General features: G+C 44.1%; 1 protein-coding gene across 4 annotated transcripts; it reads left to right on the plus strand.

Moving 5' to 3' along the window:
* Positions 1-3477: 3477 nt before the first annotated feature.
* Positions 3478-17986, plus strand: LOC308390187 (inverted formin-2-like; the record flags this gene model as incomplete). 4 transcript variants are annotated; one of them, XM_080871907.1, is made up of 23 exons in its annotated part: positions 3478-3679; positions 7204-7614; positions 8180-8295; positions 8379-8538; positions 9275-9308; positions 9592-9733; positions 9938-10070; positions 10365-10934; positions 11324-11469; positions 11606-11667; positions 11743-11845; positions 11953-12038; positions 12140-12240; positions 13497-13567; positions 13650-13757; positions 13860-13930; positions 14031-14151; positions 14264-14428; positions 14684-14786; positions 14893-15045; positions 15338-16162; positions 16456-16509; positions 17218-17986. In XM_080871907.1, exons 2-22 carry the CDS (start codon positions 7218-7220, stop codon positions 16506-16508), a joined length of 3720 nt encoding a protein of 1239 aa, XP_080728033.1. In that variant the 5' UTR covers positions 3478-3679; positions 7204-7217. The 4 variants fall into 4 exon arrangements, with proteins under 4 accessions (XP_080728033.1, XP_080728030.1, XP_080728031.1 ...); XM_080871904.1 differs by having other exon boundaries at positions 15338-17986; XM_080871905.1 differs by lacking the exons at positions 16456-16509; positions 17218-17986 and having other exon boundaries at positions 14893-14989; positions 15338-15788.
* Positions 17987-18102: the final 116 nt, after the last annotated feature.

An 18102-nucleotide genomic window follows, 5' to 3' on the forward strand; every position in this document is an offset into this window, starting at 1 on the left:
TTCTTTTATATATATTCTGTTGTAGATTTACTGTGTCCTTATGATAAATGACCCAATTTGAGCCAAGGTTTAGCTGTCAAACAGATCCTCACATATTCGACTCCAGAATACTTTGGTATACAGAGGAGTTCATGGTCGTCTCAGTGACTGCAAGGTGTCCAAGTCCTGTGGCTGTAGAACAAGCCCAAATCATCGTCCCTCCACCACCGTGCTTCACAGTTTGTAAGAGGGGTTTGTGCCGATCGATGTGTTTGCTTTTCACTGTGCATCTCCACTTTGTTCTCACCTGTCAAAGCACCATTCCAGAAGTCTTGTGGTTTGTCCAGATGCAACTTTGCAAACCTGAGCCACGTGCCTTATTTTTAGAGAGAAGAAACTTTTCCAAACAAGCCATACATGTCTAGCCTTTTTCTAATTGTACGGTCATGAACTTTAACCTTTAACATGCTAACTGAGGACTGTAGAGTCTGAGATGTAAGTTTGGGGGTTTTTGCAGTTTCTCTGAGCATTGCACAGTCTGACCTTGGGGTGAATTTACTGTGACGTCCACGCTTTGGACGTTTGGCATCTGTCTCGAACGTTTTCCACTTAAGTGAGATGCTCACACTTACTGATGATTAGCACCTGACTACAACTTACCCTCTTAATCCCCCACTGTAGCACATTATAGCAGTAAGGGTGGATTTTCCACACACTTCTCTAATAGTTCCTTATTTTTTGTTAAGTACATTGATCTGATAATTAAATATAAATAAGTTTAAGACCCTGTAAGGACCTCAACACATCAAATGCTGAATGTGAGACGTTTATAGTCATCTGTAAAATATATGCTTGTGTTTAATGTGATGATGATGATGATTTTCTTGTAACGATGGGACAGGAGAAAGTGTTGCAATATGTAACCACATGATATACTCAAAGCCAAGGAGGAAAAGTCTCGATGTTTAATAAGCAAAAAGATTTCCCAGTTTTGCTTAAATTTGAGGTGCTCAGCAGTTCATGGCCTCTGTTGGATTTTCCAAATCATGATGCATCAAATGTCTTCAGTTCATGGCAGGTCAGGCAGGCCAGTTTTACACAAGACACCCTTTAGAGCCACAGTGTATCTCCAGTACGTGGTTTGTAATTGTCTTGCTGAAACAAGTAATTTTACACATCATTTTACAGCATCATGTATCCAGTATATCCACTACCACTCCTCTGCATTTGTCCATACCATTTTAACCTTCCCTTTCACTCTTCCTCCTATCCTTCCATCACAAATCACCCCTGACACTCAACACCACCCTACCTGCACTCTCTTCTCCACCTGTCTTGTGCACCATCCATTGCTTTGGGTGGTTGATCCCAGATATTTAAACTACTTCCACCTTCACTACCTCTACTCTTTGCAGCCTCACTGTTACAGTTGTCTCCCTCTCATTTACACACGTAGTTATTCTTGCTTCTACCGACTTTCATTCCTCTTTTCTCCTGTGTATACCTCCAACTCTCCAGGTCCCCTCCTCAAAGCAAACATCACATCTGTAGTGCTCATTCTTGCTATGAAGACACACTTTTGCTTCACTGATTATCACCTCTCCTCTTAGTGTCCTCCTTCGCTCCAAAATTGTGTTAAACAGCCTGGTTAAAAAGTACAGTGCTCGCTCTCTCTCTCTCTCTCTCGCTCTCTCTCGCTCTCTCTCTCGCTCTCTCTCTCTCTCTCTCGCTCTCTCTCTCTCTCTCTCTCTCTCTCTCTCTCTCTCTCGCTCTCTCTCTCGCTCTCTCTCAGACATTAGTTCAAAGGACCAAATACCTTATCCACCCTTCATCCTTTCTATAGCTGCCCCGCCCCTCCTCCACACATAATGAATAGTAATCCATCCTCCTCTTGCTCCTTTCTTCATTCATCAGCTTCAGCTGTATCCAGTGTGCATTACAGTACACTGGATACAGTGTAGCCTGTGTTGTTGTACTGTACAACAACACAGGAAAGAGAGACAATGAAGCTGAATTTGACTTTGAAGGTCAGATATTTGATTCCTGCTGATGTTTCTTGATCCTGTTCAACAAGCTCAGCTAGTGAGCTGCTCATTATGAGTTCATAATATTTGCTCAGTGGCTTATGTTTAGACCAAACCATCCCTGTGTATTACAGCTATCCTGCATAGTCTCCATTAGGAGAGATACAGACACATGATACTCATGCTGCTCATTTCTCATTTTTTTCATTCTCCTTCACAATAACAAAAACTCTTGTGCTGGTGAAACGTTGCTGTCTAAAGCATCACAAGTTTTCATATATCTACCCTTTTCTTAAGGCAGTGGAATTCTAGCAAGCTAAGTAGCCCCAAGACATGAAGGATAACTGCTTTTATTAGTGAAGCAGTAGATTTGTTGAAAGACTTCCCTAAAATCACTGAAGCTAAAAATTTTAGAGAAAAGATTATGTCTAAGTGTCTTCGGGTTATTTCTGTGTCGTGGATTCAGATGATTCCAGATTGTGTTAAAATTAAAAATGCCCCCTTCCATAGAATAAAGAAGGATGACTAATTTCCTCTAAATCAGACTTGGAAATACTGCTACGTGTTGTACACAAGGTTCCCGGGAGCAGTTAGACCTGCAGAAGTCTGGTTATTATTTCATCAGTTGTGAGATAACCACATTAACTCAAGACTATAATAGGATTGTGCTCTGCCACTGCGCTGTGTGCTGCAAGGAGTCGCTGATTGATTCGGAGAAGTTATTTTCCCTCCCGCAACTGGCTGCCTGAAGCAGAGGTCCAGCTGATGGGATGGGTGAGTGTGGGAGCAGGCAACCACTGGCTGCCTTCAGCAGCTAAACAGGACTCAGTAGGGACCGGAAATCGAGTAGCTTTGGCTTAAAAATAAAACATCGAGAGCCTTTTACCCATCCACGTTAGTATTTTTAACAGCATTTAAAACCGTATATAATAATAATAATAATAATAATAATAATGATTGGATTTATATAGCGCTTTTCAAGGCACCCAAAGCGCTTTACAATACCACTATTCATTCACTCTCACATTCATACACTGGATATACACGTATTCTGATCATAAACTGCAGGCATACGATATGGAGATAGTTCTCTTTCTGTTAGTGTGTAATTTTCTGCCAACTAAAAGTCATCTCAAGACTAAATTTTGTTTGTTTCTTTGTTTGTTTTTTGTACTTAAGTCACAGTGGTAGGGCAATTGTTGCTGTAAGGGCTGGCTTTGGTTTAAAAACGTCGTTTTTAATTATACAACAACAATTTTAATAACAATATTTTTAAACGATTATTATTATTATTATTATTCATTAAAATGTATTTATGTACTATTATTTTATCCTTTTTTATTATAGTGTAACCACATTTCAGGCGTTTGCGGTTTCTTCGCTGTTGAGTTTATTCTGAAAGTCCAAAGCGGATGTGTGGGCACACTAATGACGCTGCTTTGACACCGTCGCTGTTTCACAACTGTGTGGAAGCAGAGGGGCTGTAGCGACTTGAAAGGGACCATCGCATACCATGAAGGACTGACCTGCCGCACAGTGCCGATATTTTAGAGGTCCTCGTCTCGTCTTTTTTCCTCAGTAATGAGAGTCTGGATGACTGCAAAGCGCCCCCCTAAACGAGACACTGCCGAGGACGCGATTTTTGAGGTGTAGTTATATTAATGGAATAAAGGCAGGTAAGGCATCACACTCAGCCGATAGGTGATCTGTAATAGTGCGACGCCGTTTTGAGCGCCTATATGTGATGTGACGGTAGATGCTGTTATCAATGTGTTTTCTTGCGTGTTTTTCTCGCCACTCTGAGGTGACTAAGTCCCGTTATGTTTCCTGATATGTGGGAAAATCGCAGCGCAAACGGTCGGTAATAATGGAGCAGTGTGCAATGCAGGCTCTCAAAGTGACAGTGTGGAGGTAGTAACAGGCTGTCCCTTTAAAAGCCGCGCTGCCAGAGAGGCTGAAAGGCTGGAAAACAAAACAGTTTGGCCAAAAATGTCCAGCTGCAGTTTCAAGGCTGTAACTTGGACATCGCGGGTTGTCACGCGTGGCTTTAGTCAAAAATGCCGATGTTACGTGCGCGGTCAGTCTGGGGCCACACTAACACTGAATTGCGTTTTAACTCCAGAATGCGCTTGAAGACTTTACAGGCATGCCTGTCACTCCCTCGAAAAGCGGAAAGACAATCAGAGGAGGTGTGGATGTGGATGCTCCTTAAACGAGCACCAGATGTGCTCTGCTGCAATAATCATTATGTAAATACAGAGTGGAGTGGGGGGGGGGGGGCAACAAGATTATTAAAGTGTGGATTAACGCTTAATTATTTGTAAATACTCAAACTCTAATTAACATCATCCATAAAGGGATTTACGTGATTTCAGCCGTAGTTTCAGTGTTTAAATGAAATAGTCTCAAATTTCATACAATTTCTGCTCAATCTGGTGTCTCAGTAGACTGTATATTGTTTATTTACTGTTTGTGATTACTGTCATACATGGCCCTGCACACAGAATCTGTGCATATGCTTCTGAGGAAATAAGTCAGTGGAGATGTCCCTGCATGTTCACAAGTGTTGAGGTTGTACTGTAGCAGTGGGCTGCTTGTGTAGGCGGCTAAACCAGAGGACCGGTGAGTAGGTTTGTCCTGATGCAGTGAATCAGCCTGCTATTAGTGGTACATGTTCTGGCAGACAAGGTCGGAAAATGAAAGTGGCTTATGTTTGAGGAGTGCAGAAAAGAATATGCTGCAAACATTAGTGCTGAGGAGCAGTTAACCAGAGGATCACTCGACGTAACTAAACTGCTAGATCTACATAGGAATTTAAGCAGCTATCTTACTTCTTTTCTTTTCTTTTTATTATGCACCACTAAAAGGTGTGTCGCCTTTTTTCCTTTTATTTGTTGTTCCTTTATAGTTGCTTATCTACTGCGCGTGAATGGCTTTTGATCAGTCAGGTAATGGGAAACGGGAGTTCAGGGAGATTCTGGGTTGGCATCTAAAAGCTTTGTGTCTGAAGTAGAAAAAAAACTGTAATTTTCTATAAATAGAAATCTGAATTTGAACGAATGAATAAGTCTTGATAAGCACTGATTTCTTTTATTGAGAAATGCTGGATTTGGAGGGCCTGTGTCTGACATCAACACTGTAGATTTAATCAGGTGGGTGGGTGTATGACTTGCAAACAAGGATAGACTTTTTGTTGGCTTTAATTGATAGAGGAGTAGAGAGCACACAGGAAAGTGCAGAGAAAGCAAAGTGGAATGACACAGTGGAAATTCTCCAGGCAGGATGTTTGGGCACACTAATGACGCTGTTTTGACACCGTCTTTTGGCATCTTAGTCACCTGATCAACCAAGTGAGCACTTTTTACGTGAAACTTCAGCAGCCTTTTTACTGATTTCAGACTTTTTGTACTATACGATCATTTTTGAATTGCATGTGTTGTTTCCCTACACATCATCTCTGATGTTGCTCAGCATGTAGCCCAGATATTTGTGCTTGGATAGAATGTGTCTTAAGTCGGAAAGCACTCCTTAGAAATGAAACTAAAGCATCAAAGGAGGAACTGGAGCTGTCATACCACCAGTGTATTTATCACAAGCCAAGCTTCCTCTCCCAGGAAAGTCCTTTCCTTCCCTTCTGAAAAGTTCCCAAACTGTGCTGCCAAGTCATGCCAAGTCGCGGCACGCTTTTTCTACACACCAGCCTCTCTTTGGAAGTGTGTGAGTCAGCTGTGGAATCCACTTAACAAAATTCTCAGCGCATTTTAATGACTCCCAGTAACTTCACAGTATTCATGACTGTGAAAATTCTCCCGTTTACAGGCGTCAATTTGCAACTTTTGTTCTCCAGTTACTTTGGAAATGAGAGCAAGCTGTACCTCTGAATCAGAAAGTGTGTAAAGGATTAGTGGCCATAAGTCTTATTAGCCTGAGAAAGAGGAGGAGGAAGGGGGTTAGGGAGCATGCATCCATTTTGTGACTGATGAACACGGCCCTTTGAAGAGCATTGAGAAGGCCTATTGTAAAAGACCATTGTCTGGCTGCTTGCTGCCACGGTAACACTCTCACACTGGCAGCAGGACTGAAATGCTGCAGTCAGAAGTGACAAATGCTTTGCCAGGAGAGAAAAAAAGTGAGAAAAGAAAGGCTTCATTTTTACCTTGACTCCGCAGAGCGGATTGAAATTCAATTTGGAGGATGTTTCACAAGACAGCAGCTTTGTTCTCAGAGAAAATACCCACTTATAGGAGTCAGCGAAGACATTTGCAAGCAGTTTCGTTTACAGAGCATCTAACATGCAGAAAGCAGAGCCTTATGTTGTTGCTTAGGTTGATAAAGAGGACTGGTGAAGGCTGGAATTCCTTTCCTGACCTTTTTTGCCCTGCATTGTTTCTCCGTGCTCGCTCCGTTGTCTCGTTTGTATATCCTTTCCGTGCCAAGTGTAAAATCAACAACTGGGGACACAGGAGCCTTCTTGTGGTGGAGCAGCTAATATTGCAACTTCAAGTTTGGAAACAAAGTATTTTTAGACTTTCGGGGCAAAGTTTTCCCCTTTTTTGGATTAAACTCTTACCCTGTTGACTTTCTCCGTGTGTAGGAATGTGCCTGTGTTATTTATTTCGAGGCTCTGGTTGAGACGGATTGGTGAAAGTGGGGATTGCACTGATGGGAAAATACACCAGAAAAAGGCGACTTTTAGGGATCGTGTGTGCCCATCAGTGCGTGAGCTTCCTTCTTTGTATCAGCTCTTCACAAGCACGCCTCCCAAACGTTGCAGTTTAATTCCAGCTAACTTGGCATTTAATTTATTGTTGTTGAAAATACTGAACAGGTTATCCAAATAGCATCAAGCCTGGCTTTGTGCAGAGTTCTGATGAGCTGGCAGTCAGACTCGCTCAAGCAGGATTAAGATGGAATGTTTGGCAGAGCTGGTGATGGCCGCTGACGTATCTTTTACTCGTTTCTAAAGTGCAAAGCTGTCGTTTTCCATTCTGCTTTTGATAAAGAATAGTTTTGGCCTGTTTTCTGTGGTTTGGATAACAATGATAGCCCTCTGCCACACAAGATTACAGCATGTCGGCGCAAGCAGGCAGGCGGTATCGGCACGCTACCAACTTGCAGAATTTCCTGAGAGCTGTTTCGCTTCATCTGTACAGCACTTGCAGAACTGTAAATGTTTCTCTTTTTTTCTCCCCACCTGCAGTTTATACAGCAGCAATGTCTGGAAAATCAGATGGGAAAAAGAAGTGGGCGGCGGTCAGGGATCGCCTGGGTTCCTCGCAGGACTCTGACACTCAGCAGGAAGCCAACCTGGAGAATTCTGATCCAGAGCTGTGCATCAGACTGCTCCAAGTCCCCACTGTCGTCAACTACTCTGGGCTGAAGCGTCGCCTGGAAGGCAGCGATCAGACATGGATGGTGCAGTTCCTGGAGTTAAGCGGGCTGGATCTCCTCCTGGAGGCCCTGGACCGTCTCTCCGGGCGCGGATGCTCTCGCATTGCAGATGCTCTCCTGCAGCTCACCTGCGTCAGCTGCGTCCGAGCAGTGATGAACTCGACGGCGGGGATTCACTTCATCATAGAAAACGAGGGATACATTCGGAAGCTCTCCCAAGGTTGACCACAAATGCGCTTTCCCAGTGTCGTGTTGATGCCTCTGCTCAGTCTCACATGGAAATAAACGTTCCAGATATTTCATTGTTAAAAGTTCTTTCAAATAAAGCCGTCTCCTCTTTAATGGCAGGAGATTTGACCTTTTTTTTTCGTGTTTTATGTAACATTTGTAATATTGTGTTAAAGTGGTCATAGCTCACATGATTAAAGGGTTCTCTGTGACTCATTCTGTCAAGCTGAATTTTCCAGGCATGTCCTCAGCTTTAACATGCAGACATGAGTCATTAAGGGTCGCTTCGGGACATCCCTGAATTTGTAACGTGACAGTGTGCTGTGAATATTGGATTTCCCCACCTACAGACACATATTTATCTACAGTACAGCAACAGATCTTTAGAGGGCAAAGTTCAAGTAGTGTTGCCTCAAAGACGGCAAAACAATCCTTTTACTTTAGGTCTGGACACAAAGCGGAAAGAGTAGACACGGGGGAATTATTTTAAGGAAAACTGATATGGAAAATAGGAGAATTCATCCTTTGCTGATGTGTGCAATCATTATGCTACACAGCGTTGGACACCTCCAACACCATGGTGAAGAAGCAGGTGTTTGAGCTTCTTGCAGCCCTCAGCATGTTCTCTCTGGACGGTCATCGGCTGGCACTTGACGCCCTGGAACATTACAAGGCAAGCAGATTAAACCTGTAGAAAAGTTAGCAGAGCTCCATTCTGACTTTCCTCTCACATCTCAAATGTGGTTTCTCCTTCAGGGCGTAAAGACACAGCAGTATCGCTTCAGCGTGATTATGAACGAGCTCCAGGCCACAGATAACGTCCCTTACATGGTCACGCTCCTCAGTGTCATCAACGCTCTCATCTTTGGGACAGAGGACCTCAGGCAGCGGGATAGGATGAGAAAGGAGTTCATCGGTAGGTTTGGCTGCTCCTCAACAGTTAATTCCTTTACTGTCCTGTTATAGGAAAAGGTGACGCTGTGGGTAAACTGTTAGCTCAAAGTGAATACAAAGGGGGAAAGCAGGCCATGGGCAGGAGCGCTCATACGAATATATCTGTCACTGGGTCTGACTAAGAATAGGTCTCCTGGCCTCATTCTCACTTTTACAAAATGCCTGAGAATTAAAAAATAAATAAATTCAAGCCTTTATTAGATGGTGTAATTCATTCATTTTGCACCACAAATCAGCAGAAATGAAAATATCACCACTCTCAGAATAATTGGGCAGCATTAAACCTTGAATGCAGAGTAGGCCGTTTCCTCTGAGGGCCACTAGTGTATATTCTGTGCAAACACTGGTTTAACCTTTGACTAAGTTAACAGTTATTTTAAATGAGGAACAAGTGTTAACCGCCAAGCTTCCTGAAGAGCACCACATTCATGATGGTTTGAGAAATATCCCATAGCTTCTCTCCCCCAGCATATTAGTTTTGGACCAATCAGCCACCTGATTGGTCCAATTGGTTTGGACCAATCAGCCACCTGATTGGCCACGCCTCCTTTCTGATTGTTCACCCGTGACTTCCTGGAATTTCCCCCCAAACTAACATATAGTCCTGTGTGGCGGCAGGCGACACTGTTTGTAAGACATTTCATGATTTCTTGTTGTTTTACTCGGAGCTGTGTCATTTTGTGTTATTTTGCTTGCAGGGCTTCAGTTACTTGATGTTCTGCCAAAGCTGAGGTGAGCCATCCTTCTGGTGTTCACATTTGATTATTTTTTTCAGCCTCTTAATTTCCGCAATAAAGTCGCTGAGGTACATTTTTAAAGGTTCCTTTTTAAAAGCTATAATCACCGCAAGTGAAATGGTGCTTTTAGAAAAATAGTTTTGTGATGTATTTCCATTAATGGCATAAATTGGATCAAAGGTCCTTGTCAGAACTTTTTAAGGAAAAAACACTGAAAATGGGACTGAACTAAACTATGAACCGAGCTATGACTGTAATACGCGTGTGTGCGTTTGCAGGGAGCAGGAGGATGAAGACTTGATTATTCAGTGCGAAGCTTTTGAAGAGGCGATGGCTGAAGATGAGGAAGAGCTCCTGCGAGTGTATGGGGGCATTGATATGAGTAATCACCTGGAGGTTTTTACTACACTTTTTAACAAGGTGAGAAAAGCCTATTGAAATGGCTCTGTCAACTCCTCCTAATAAAAAATATAGTCCATCAAGCAGAACACTGCATGAATGCGGCTTTTCTCTCAGAAGTGTCACAGTAAAGAGAGGGATCTGTTAATAAGCTACAGATTAAAATACCTTATTATCCTTGTGCAAATTATCAAGCTTAATGTTCTTGTGGGTGTTTGTGTGCAGGTGAGCAGCTCCCCAGCCTCTCTCCAGCTGTTGTCCATCCTGCAGACGTTGCTGGTGCTGGGACCAGGGCGCCCTGACATCTGGCTGGCTCTGGAGGCCATCACTAACAGAGCCATACTGCTCGCCCAGGACTGTGAGTCAGCACAGCAGCAACAATGCTTGTTGGTTTAAAATGGAGCACTGTAACAAAAAATAATTTCCCCCAGGGATCAATAAAGTATTCTGATTCTGATTCACTCCAGATCAACACTTTAAAAGAGGCTAATGGCTGCTTAGTGGCCACATGGTGAAGACGAGTGATTATTCAGGCATATAGAGCGCCTTGAGATGAAAGGCAGGGAGCCGGTGTTAGGATGGCTGAAAGCTTCTGTTGTAGAGTGGGAAGCTAATTCACATCGTGTGTGTGTTTTCTGGTTTTGTGCTGCAGCTCAGATGGAGTCCTGTGAGAAGATCATGCAGCGGCTGATGGTTTTTAAAAGAAAAAGCTGCGACGATCGGCACGAGGTGGACGGACTGCGGGTCAAAGTGGATAAGGCTGTGCAGACGGAGCTGGATCACCCGTACACGGAGAAGCCAAACAAAAGCACACCGTCCCCTAAAAGGCCACTGTGTACCTCTGTTCCACCCCCACCACCCCCTCTACCGCCCTCTAAGCAGTGCCCGCCACCACCACCGCCGCCACCTCCTCCACCGCTACCTGGAGGGTTTGCTGGTCCCCCGCCACCTCCTCCATTGCCTGGAATGGCTCCCCCACCACCACCTCCTCTGCCCTTTGGACCAGGGGTCCCCCCTCCTCCCCCGCCCTTACCAGGGATGGGTGGTGGGCCACCACCGCCTCCACCTTTACCCGGCATGCCTCCTCCGCCTCCACCTCCAACAGGCATGATTGTGGCCCAGAGTAGCCTGGCCCTGGGCTGCAGCGCGCCCTCAAAGACAAGCCGCTGTCCCACTCTGAGGATGAAGAAGCTCAACTGGCAGAAACTTCGCACTGTTACTGGTAAGTGGATAAAACCTCCATTTTTTAAAATTTTTTATTTTAATTTTAATAACTGTCAAATCTCATACTAATTCTTCTGTTGCATAAATCTGTATTATCAGCTCATACAGTATAGGTCCCACATTTTTAAATAGCAATAATTATGAGGAATTTAAGCAAAGGCATTGGCTGCTGCCATCTGTGTAGTGGACAGTTGATGGGAGTGGAGCGCTGACATGAATAGCGCTCTGAGTTGTTAAACCATCCAAAATTGGGTGTTAATTAATGTGGGTGTCGAAGGCTTCCCTCAAGTTTCTGGAAGGAGAGAGATGATCACTTGGCACAATGTCCGTACAAAAGTGGAGCCGCACAAGCTCATGACGGGTTACTCTTTTCCTTCGTGCACACAGATGGTCACTCCATGTGGGCCTCGGTTCAGAAAGAGCCGCCTCCTCACGAGCCCGACTACAGCAGCATCGAGCAGCTGTTCTGCCTCCCGGTGGCCGAACACAAAGACAAGGGGGCAGCTGCTCCTGTCAAGAAGGAGCCTAAAGAGGTGTGCTTGGTCAGCTCTCGACGGTGCTCCTCGGAGCAGAAACACTCAGAAAAACACTGCTAATAAGCAGAGGCGAACAATCAGTAATCCTGTTTTTGTTCTCTTACACCCCCCTTCTCCACCCACCTTTTTATAGATCACGTTCATCGACCCAAAGAAAAGCTTGAACGTGAATATATTCCTCAAGCAGTTCAAATGGTGAGATATCAAACACATTTTTGTGATTTGATGCGTTTTGCTCGTGTTTCTACCTTTTATGTTCTCTCCGTCCAGCACAAACGAGGAGTTTGTGGGCATGATCCAGAGTGGGGATCGGACTCGGTTTGACGTGGAGGTGCTAAAACAGCTGCTTAAGCTCCTGCCAGAGAAGCATGAGGTTTGTGCTGCCAACATCCTTACCTCGAGTGTTTTTATCTGCCAATTAAGGCCCTGCTTGAGAATGATGGTGCTTTGTCTGAGTCAGTGCTTTGTGTTTTCACGTAGATGGAGAATCTGAAGTCCTACCAGGGAGAGAAAGACAAGCTGGCAAACGTCGATCGCTTCTACACCGCTCTCCTTACTGTGCCGTGGTAACCCCCCCCCCCCCTTCTTTTAAGTTTATTTCTGCTTTAAGTGTTGCTTGCGTGGCTGCCGTGTGCGTGACTTCTTCTCTTCTCGCTCTTCTCTTCAGTTATCAGTTGAGGATTGAGTGCATGCTTTTGTGCGAGGAAACTGCATCAGTGTTGGAGATGCTCAAACCTAAAGTCAAGCTTATGGAGGAGGCCTGCCACTGTAAGTAAACCTTAGTCCCTCACCTGTGTTCGCATGCATTCAGCTATAATTCTTAAGGGAGGGGTTCACCTTAAAATCAGTTTTCTGGCTTTTCATCAGTGTATCTGTTGAACTCTTGACTCCAATGAAAGCACATGGCACTTGCCTTGAGGATATTCAAAGCAGAAAATGTTGGATTTGTGCAACTGCAACGTCTCTTTCCAGAAATCATGATGCAGCTACTCAAAAAAAAACCAAATCCATAATTCTTATTTTGAGCAGTTTTGTGTGGGAACTATTTTCTCTCTTTACCGAGCCATCTACACCTGGAAGGGTGTCTGGCTCTGCATTCTCCGAATCATGCTGGCTTTTTGCACAATGTGTGTTTTATTGAGCACTTCTAGCCACCACATCCATCTCCGAGGTGGCTTGAAGCCAAGTGAGACAGAGCGAAGCCCACTATCCTCCGCCAGGAAAAGGGTGGAGCTGAGCTATCGTCTCATGTGGAGGAGTTCACGTATTTACAGGTTTAGTTCGTGAGTGGAGGAGTGCAGGATTGGCAAATGGATTTGCTGCACGATATGCGGTGATGCGGGCAGTGTGTTAGTCTGTTATGGTGAAGAAAGAGCTGAGTGTGAAGGCGAAGCTGTCAGCTTGATTAGTCCATCCGCATCATGTTGTCATGACTGAGCACTGTTTGTACAGGTGAGGAACGTAGTCATCCGCGTTCACTCCTCCACAGCCAGCTGAGGTGAGTGGGTGTCTGACTACGATGCTATCCGGTCGCCTCCTAGGTGAAGACGTTTTGGGCATATCCAACAGGGAGAAAGCCCGGGACACACTGGAGACATTATGTGTCTCAGCTGGCTTGGGAGTGCCTCAGGAAGAGGATAAGGCAGTGGTTTGGGGAGGAAGGAAATTGAGTAGATGGATGAATATATCCACCAGCTTAATGCGAGTAGATGGCATTACAGCCCAGGTGAGAGGAGTATCATTAATGTTTACGTCCTGTTATCTGTCACAGGCGCATGCTTCACGTGGGGATGGATGTGGGCTTCCTTCTGTTCAGTGATGACGATGCATTCACTTAAGCAAGAAAAAAGTTCCTGCACAACGAAGCTTGTCTATTTGCTAAATAACTGGGACATCATTTATGAAAATAGCACAACAGGCCTGATTGTGGAAAAATAAGGAAATTTGATTAAGGGTGAACTTTGTTTTAATTGGCTAGCTTAAAATATGTCTTATATGTTAACACAATGTCACTGGTTTCCCAGCTCTTAGAACGAGCACGCTCATGCCCAGTTTTTGCAGGCTCATCCTCGACGTGGGAAATTTTCTCAACTATGTAAGAACCTCATCCCTCATTTCTCCGTCAGTTGAGCTGACATTTAGACAGTTTGCATTTTTAATCACTGGTCCACTTTCAGGGAAGTCACACTGGGAACGCCGAGGGGTTCAAGATTAGCTCCCTGCTCAAGCTCACAGAAACCAAGGCCAACAAGAGCCGCATTACGCTGCTTCATCACATCCTGGAGGTACGCAAACCGGCCAGCAGCTACTGCAGTGTCTTTTGGGGGGTTTTTTCTCCTCGGTCATGAAATTGTTTAATCACCCATTGCATGGCTTGTTTTGCAAAGGAAGCAGAGGCAAACCACCCAGAGCTGTTGGCTCTACCGGATGAAATAGCCATATGTGAAAAGGCAGCAGGGTATGGAAATCTTTCATGCAAACTTAGTCTTAATTTTTTTTTCTTCAACTATTTTGTCAAAGATTTCTAACACTTGGCGCTTGTCACCCTTGCTCCTCAGAATTAACCTGGACTCTGTTCAGTCAGAAGCCAGTGCGTTACTCAAACGGCTGAATGAGACAGCCAAGAAAGTCTCCAACTCTGCGGAGGAGGTGAAGGAGCAGTATGCAAAAGTTCTCGAGGTAAAATGTCAATCTTTGCTTTTTCTCCAAATGGCTGCAAAACTGCATAACTCGGCACTGTTTTCTTGGCAGCTGGATCCACATCCCAAATGCTTCTCTCTCTCTGCTGCAGGCAAATCTGGAGTTGTTCGGAGAATTAAACGAGAGATTCGCCGCGATTGAGACGAAAAAGGGTGAACTGGCTGTCTATTTATGTGAAGATGCCAATCAGCTGTCACTGGAGGAACTCTTCGGTACCATCAGGACTTTCCGAGGACTCTTCATCAAGGCGCTGAAGGTCAGAGGCCGCTTTGGTTGATGTCAAGCATTATGAGACAATCTTAAGATTGTGTGTGTGTGTGTGTGTGTGTACTTGGCACTGTTAAATCTTCCTCTTGTGTATGGGAGGTAGTGTTTTGTTTGTAACATTTGTATCAATAAACTGTGGAAAACTAAGACATGTTAATATGCTACGGACCAAATGACACAAAGACAAACTGCTATGTACATTTTGTACTTGCGAGATAGTGAAATCCTTCCTTAATGATAACAGGAAAACAAAACTCGGACAGAACAGGTGGCCAAGGCTGAGAAGAGAAAGAAGCAGCTGGCAGAGGAAGAGTCCAAGAGACAGAAAGGAGAGAATGGGAAAATAAGTAAGTTGTGAAGAGCGCTGTGTTCTTCTACTGTACTAGAAAATTTTGAACAAGATGTGATGTGACTATCGTGTTTCCCATGTCCTCTTTGTGCCCTTCTTTTTAGTCAAGAAAGGTTTTGTGCCGCAGAACGACGGCTGCATCATAGAAAACCTCCTGGCGGACATCAGAAAAGGTTTCAGCCTCAGAAAGACCCGGCCAAGGTGCGATTCGGAAAGCCTCCCTTCTAGTGAAATGCGTAGGGATACCTGCCCACATGGTAAGGATACGAGGCCGTGGTCTCCATCCGCAGTTCCTAGCTCCGCTCCTGATCCGCTTAACCGCGAGCCACAAAACTGCCTTGTTGGATTATTTGTGCTTCTGCACCGCCTCCCGTCTCGCTAAGTTAGCGCCATTGCTTTTTGTTTGTTTTTGTTTTTTGCTTTGTGGAGCCCATGTGAGCATTTCTTTTTATGGAGAGCCTCTAGTCGTCCTGTCTCATTGCTCGCTGCAGAACATCCCCTAACTTCAGATGTTAATTCTGTTAACTGATCGGCTGTTCTGTCCCCCAGGATCAAGTGTGAAGTCTGTAGGCGAAGAAGCCGTCGACATGGCCACCATTTCCGCTCCTACCGCGTCTCGGACAGAGGGTCGCCACAACAGCACGGGCGAGGTGAACGGCTTTATAAGCCCGTCAGAAGAGACTCTGCCGGCTCCTCAGCTGAATGCAGTGCACGACGGCACAGCCGCACCTCCAAGCACACTCCCAGGAAAGACGGCTCCAGCGGCACTCCTGGGAAGACCTACATCTCTGCAGCCAGAGAAAGATGCAGCATCACCCATAGATGTGACTCAAGCTCAGTCTCAGGTTAAAGGGGACCACCAACCATGCCTCCCCACAAATGGCTTTTCACTAGATTCAGCAGAGACCAGCGTCATCAGTCCTTCATCCCTCTCAGACTCTGACCTGCTGGAGGCTACGTTTGACGACACACCCAGCCCGGCCCCCGAGCAGCCAACGGATCTTAGCGTAAACGTTCATGTCAAAGAAATTCCAAGTACGGACACAAAGCGGAGCATGGAAAGCGATATTATGGGAGAGGGGAAAGGAAAAACTACTAATAAACCAAGCCATTTACCAGAGACTGTAGGGCAAGAGAAGTGGCACGAGGAGACCGCGTACACGGGGGCGAAAACGTCTGGCCAAGACGAGGTCGATAGTTGCAAACTTGCAGACCCCAAAAAGAGCCTGATTACGCTCGATGAAGGCATCGTGCAATGCGACGTCCAAGATGCACTGGAACCAGAAGATCTGGCATCTGTGTCCGAAGCCCTTAAGCCAGACCCAAAGAAACAGATGAAGCTCTTTAAACGAAACAAAAAGAAGAGTAATCAAGGTAACCTATCCATTCACTTCAATAAAGGCCATCTCTGGAATGCTAGCCTCTTGACGTTTCTTAAAGCGAATCCTCTGTTAGTGTTGTTTTTATTCCATTTAACATTTTATATCTTATGTATGGGCTATTTTACTATATGTGCATAAATATTTTACATGAATACATATCATTTAAATTAAATAGTATGAATGCAGCGTGCAGCATTTGTCTTGAAGATTGAATACTGAATGGATTTTTTAAAACCTGTGGTCCCTTTTTGTTTGAATGTTCTGTTTTCCGTTCTGAAACACAAGGTAACAGTGGGAAAGGACACACTAAACATAAAACAGGCTGTGTGTTGCAGTGAGGTAGGTCAAGTCGATGGGATGGCAAACCGTAAGCCGGAAATTAACTCAATCATCGTCAGAGCTTTTGTTCCAAATAACACGTCATCTGTTGGTCTAACCGGAATCTGGATCTCATTTGTCTGTGTTGTCCGACTTTTAACACACGGCCGTCTCTCTTAACGCTCTCCCAGTTTAGCTGGTTGTCGGGCTAAACTCTTGGGGTTTGTGATATCTGTTAAACTTGAGCCGGGGGGCAAAATAAAAGTATTGTCTTGTGCAATAATAACTCATCTTTAATTAGTGGTTAATCTATTGAAATTAAGTTTTCTGATCTCAAACAGCCTCGCCGTTTGTGGAGTCTCTGTGAAGCCATTGTGGACAGTTATTTCATGAAAGCTGTCACTTTTGTGTCCTCTTCTTCTTCCTCCATATATTCTTGTCCATTCTCTGAATCTGCAACGATTTAACCTGCTAACAGTCTCGTGTGCTTCTTGTAAGCTGTTTTGTTAATTAAACTTTAATTAAACATACTGTACATGATATAAAATGTATTAAAAAAAAATTAACTCAAACTCTGGGCATCTCTAAGCCAATAATAGTGTTTGCAAGCAAAGCGCCTCTCTGCCAAGGGCCTTTGAGCCGGCAGTGTCGCTTACAGAAATAACTGTGAAAGGTATTAAAGTACACGCTTTCATTCGCACTATTGATTTGAGCATTTGTTCTCTCTAGGTGACTCCAGAAAAAGAAAATCGAGAGGGAAAAGAAAATGCTGACTTCCGAGCAGGAGTTCAGAACAGTTTATTTTATTGGGATTCCATAATGTTGATTGGAGGATGTGGAAGTCTTCTGTGAAGCCTCATCCTGACCAAGAAGAGCGACCACATCTGAGGCTGGGATTTTTTTTTTTTCTTCAATAAATGTTTATTTCTATAGCACCTTTCAAGACAGAATCACAAAGTGCTGCACATAAGATTACAAGTCATAAAAAGATTTAAAAAGAGAAAATAAAACAGGCAAAAAATTAACCAAAAGCAGTTTTAAAAAGATGAGTTTTGAGGGTTTTGTTTTTTTTAAACAGCGACTGAGTCTGCAGTTAATGTTTGGGGAAGAGAGTGCCACAGTGGCAAAAGCTCTATCAGCCTTAGTTCTCCTCTTAGTTTTCACGTTACCGAGTCACTTTATGTAAACTGGAGGGTTTTTGTGTTTATGAGGACTATTTTGAGGGGGAGAAAAAAAGCTAAATGTTCTTTATGTTTGTATAATTGTTGTAATATGCAGTGAATGTGTTTTTGCTATAAGCTTTGTTTATGTTTGCAGCACCCATAAAAAGATGCAGTGTTTGGTTTGAGATATTGAATCATAAAATAATACAAATCTTATGTCTTAATTTCTTTGTTAATCAAATGATCTGCGACAGGATATATGCGTATAAAGGAGAGCGAGAATGGACTGTAACTTTTAATGTTGGGTATATTTTAATAAAATTGAAGATACTGTTCGTCTGTTCTGTTTTTGATCGTCTGATTCGCATAGATGGCGGTATTGAGGCAATCTGAATCGGTTAGAGAAGCCTCAAAAAGTAATGTTTAAGCAATTCCACCTTCGTGACGGTTG

This window comes from Rhamphochromis sp. 'chilingali' (genome assembly GCF_963969265.1).
Source record: "Rhamphochromis sp. 'chilingali' genome assembly, chromosome: 21".
In the NCBI taxonomy this organism is placed as follows: Eukaryota; Metazoa; Chordata; class Actinopteri; order Cichliformes; family Cichlidae; genus Rhamphochromis; species Rhamphochromis sp. 'chilingali'.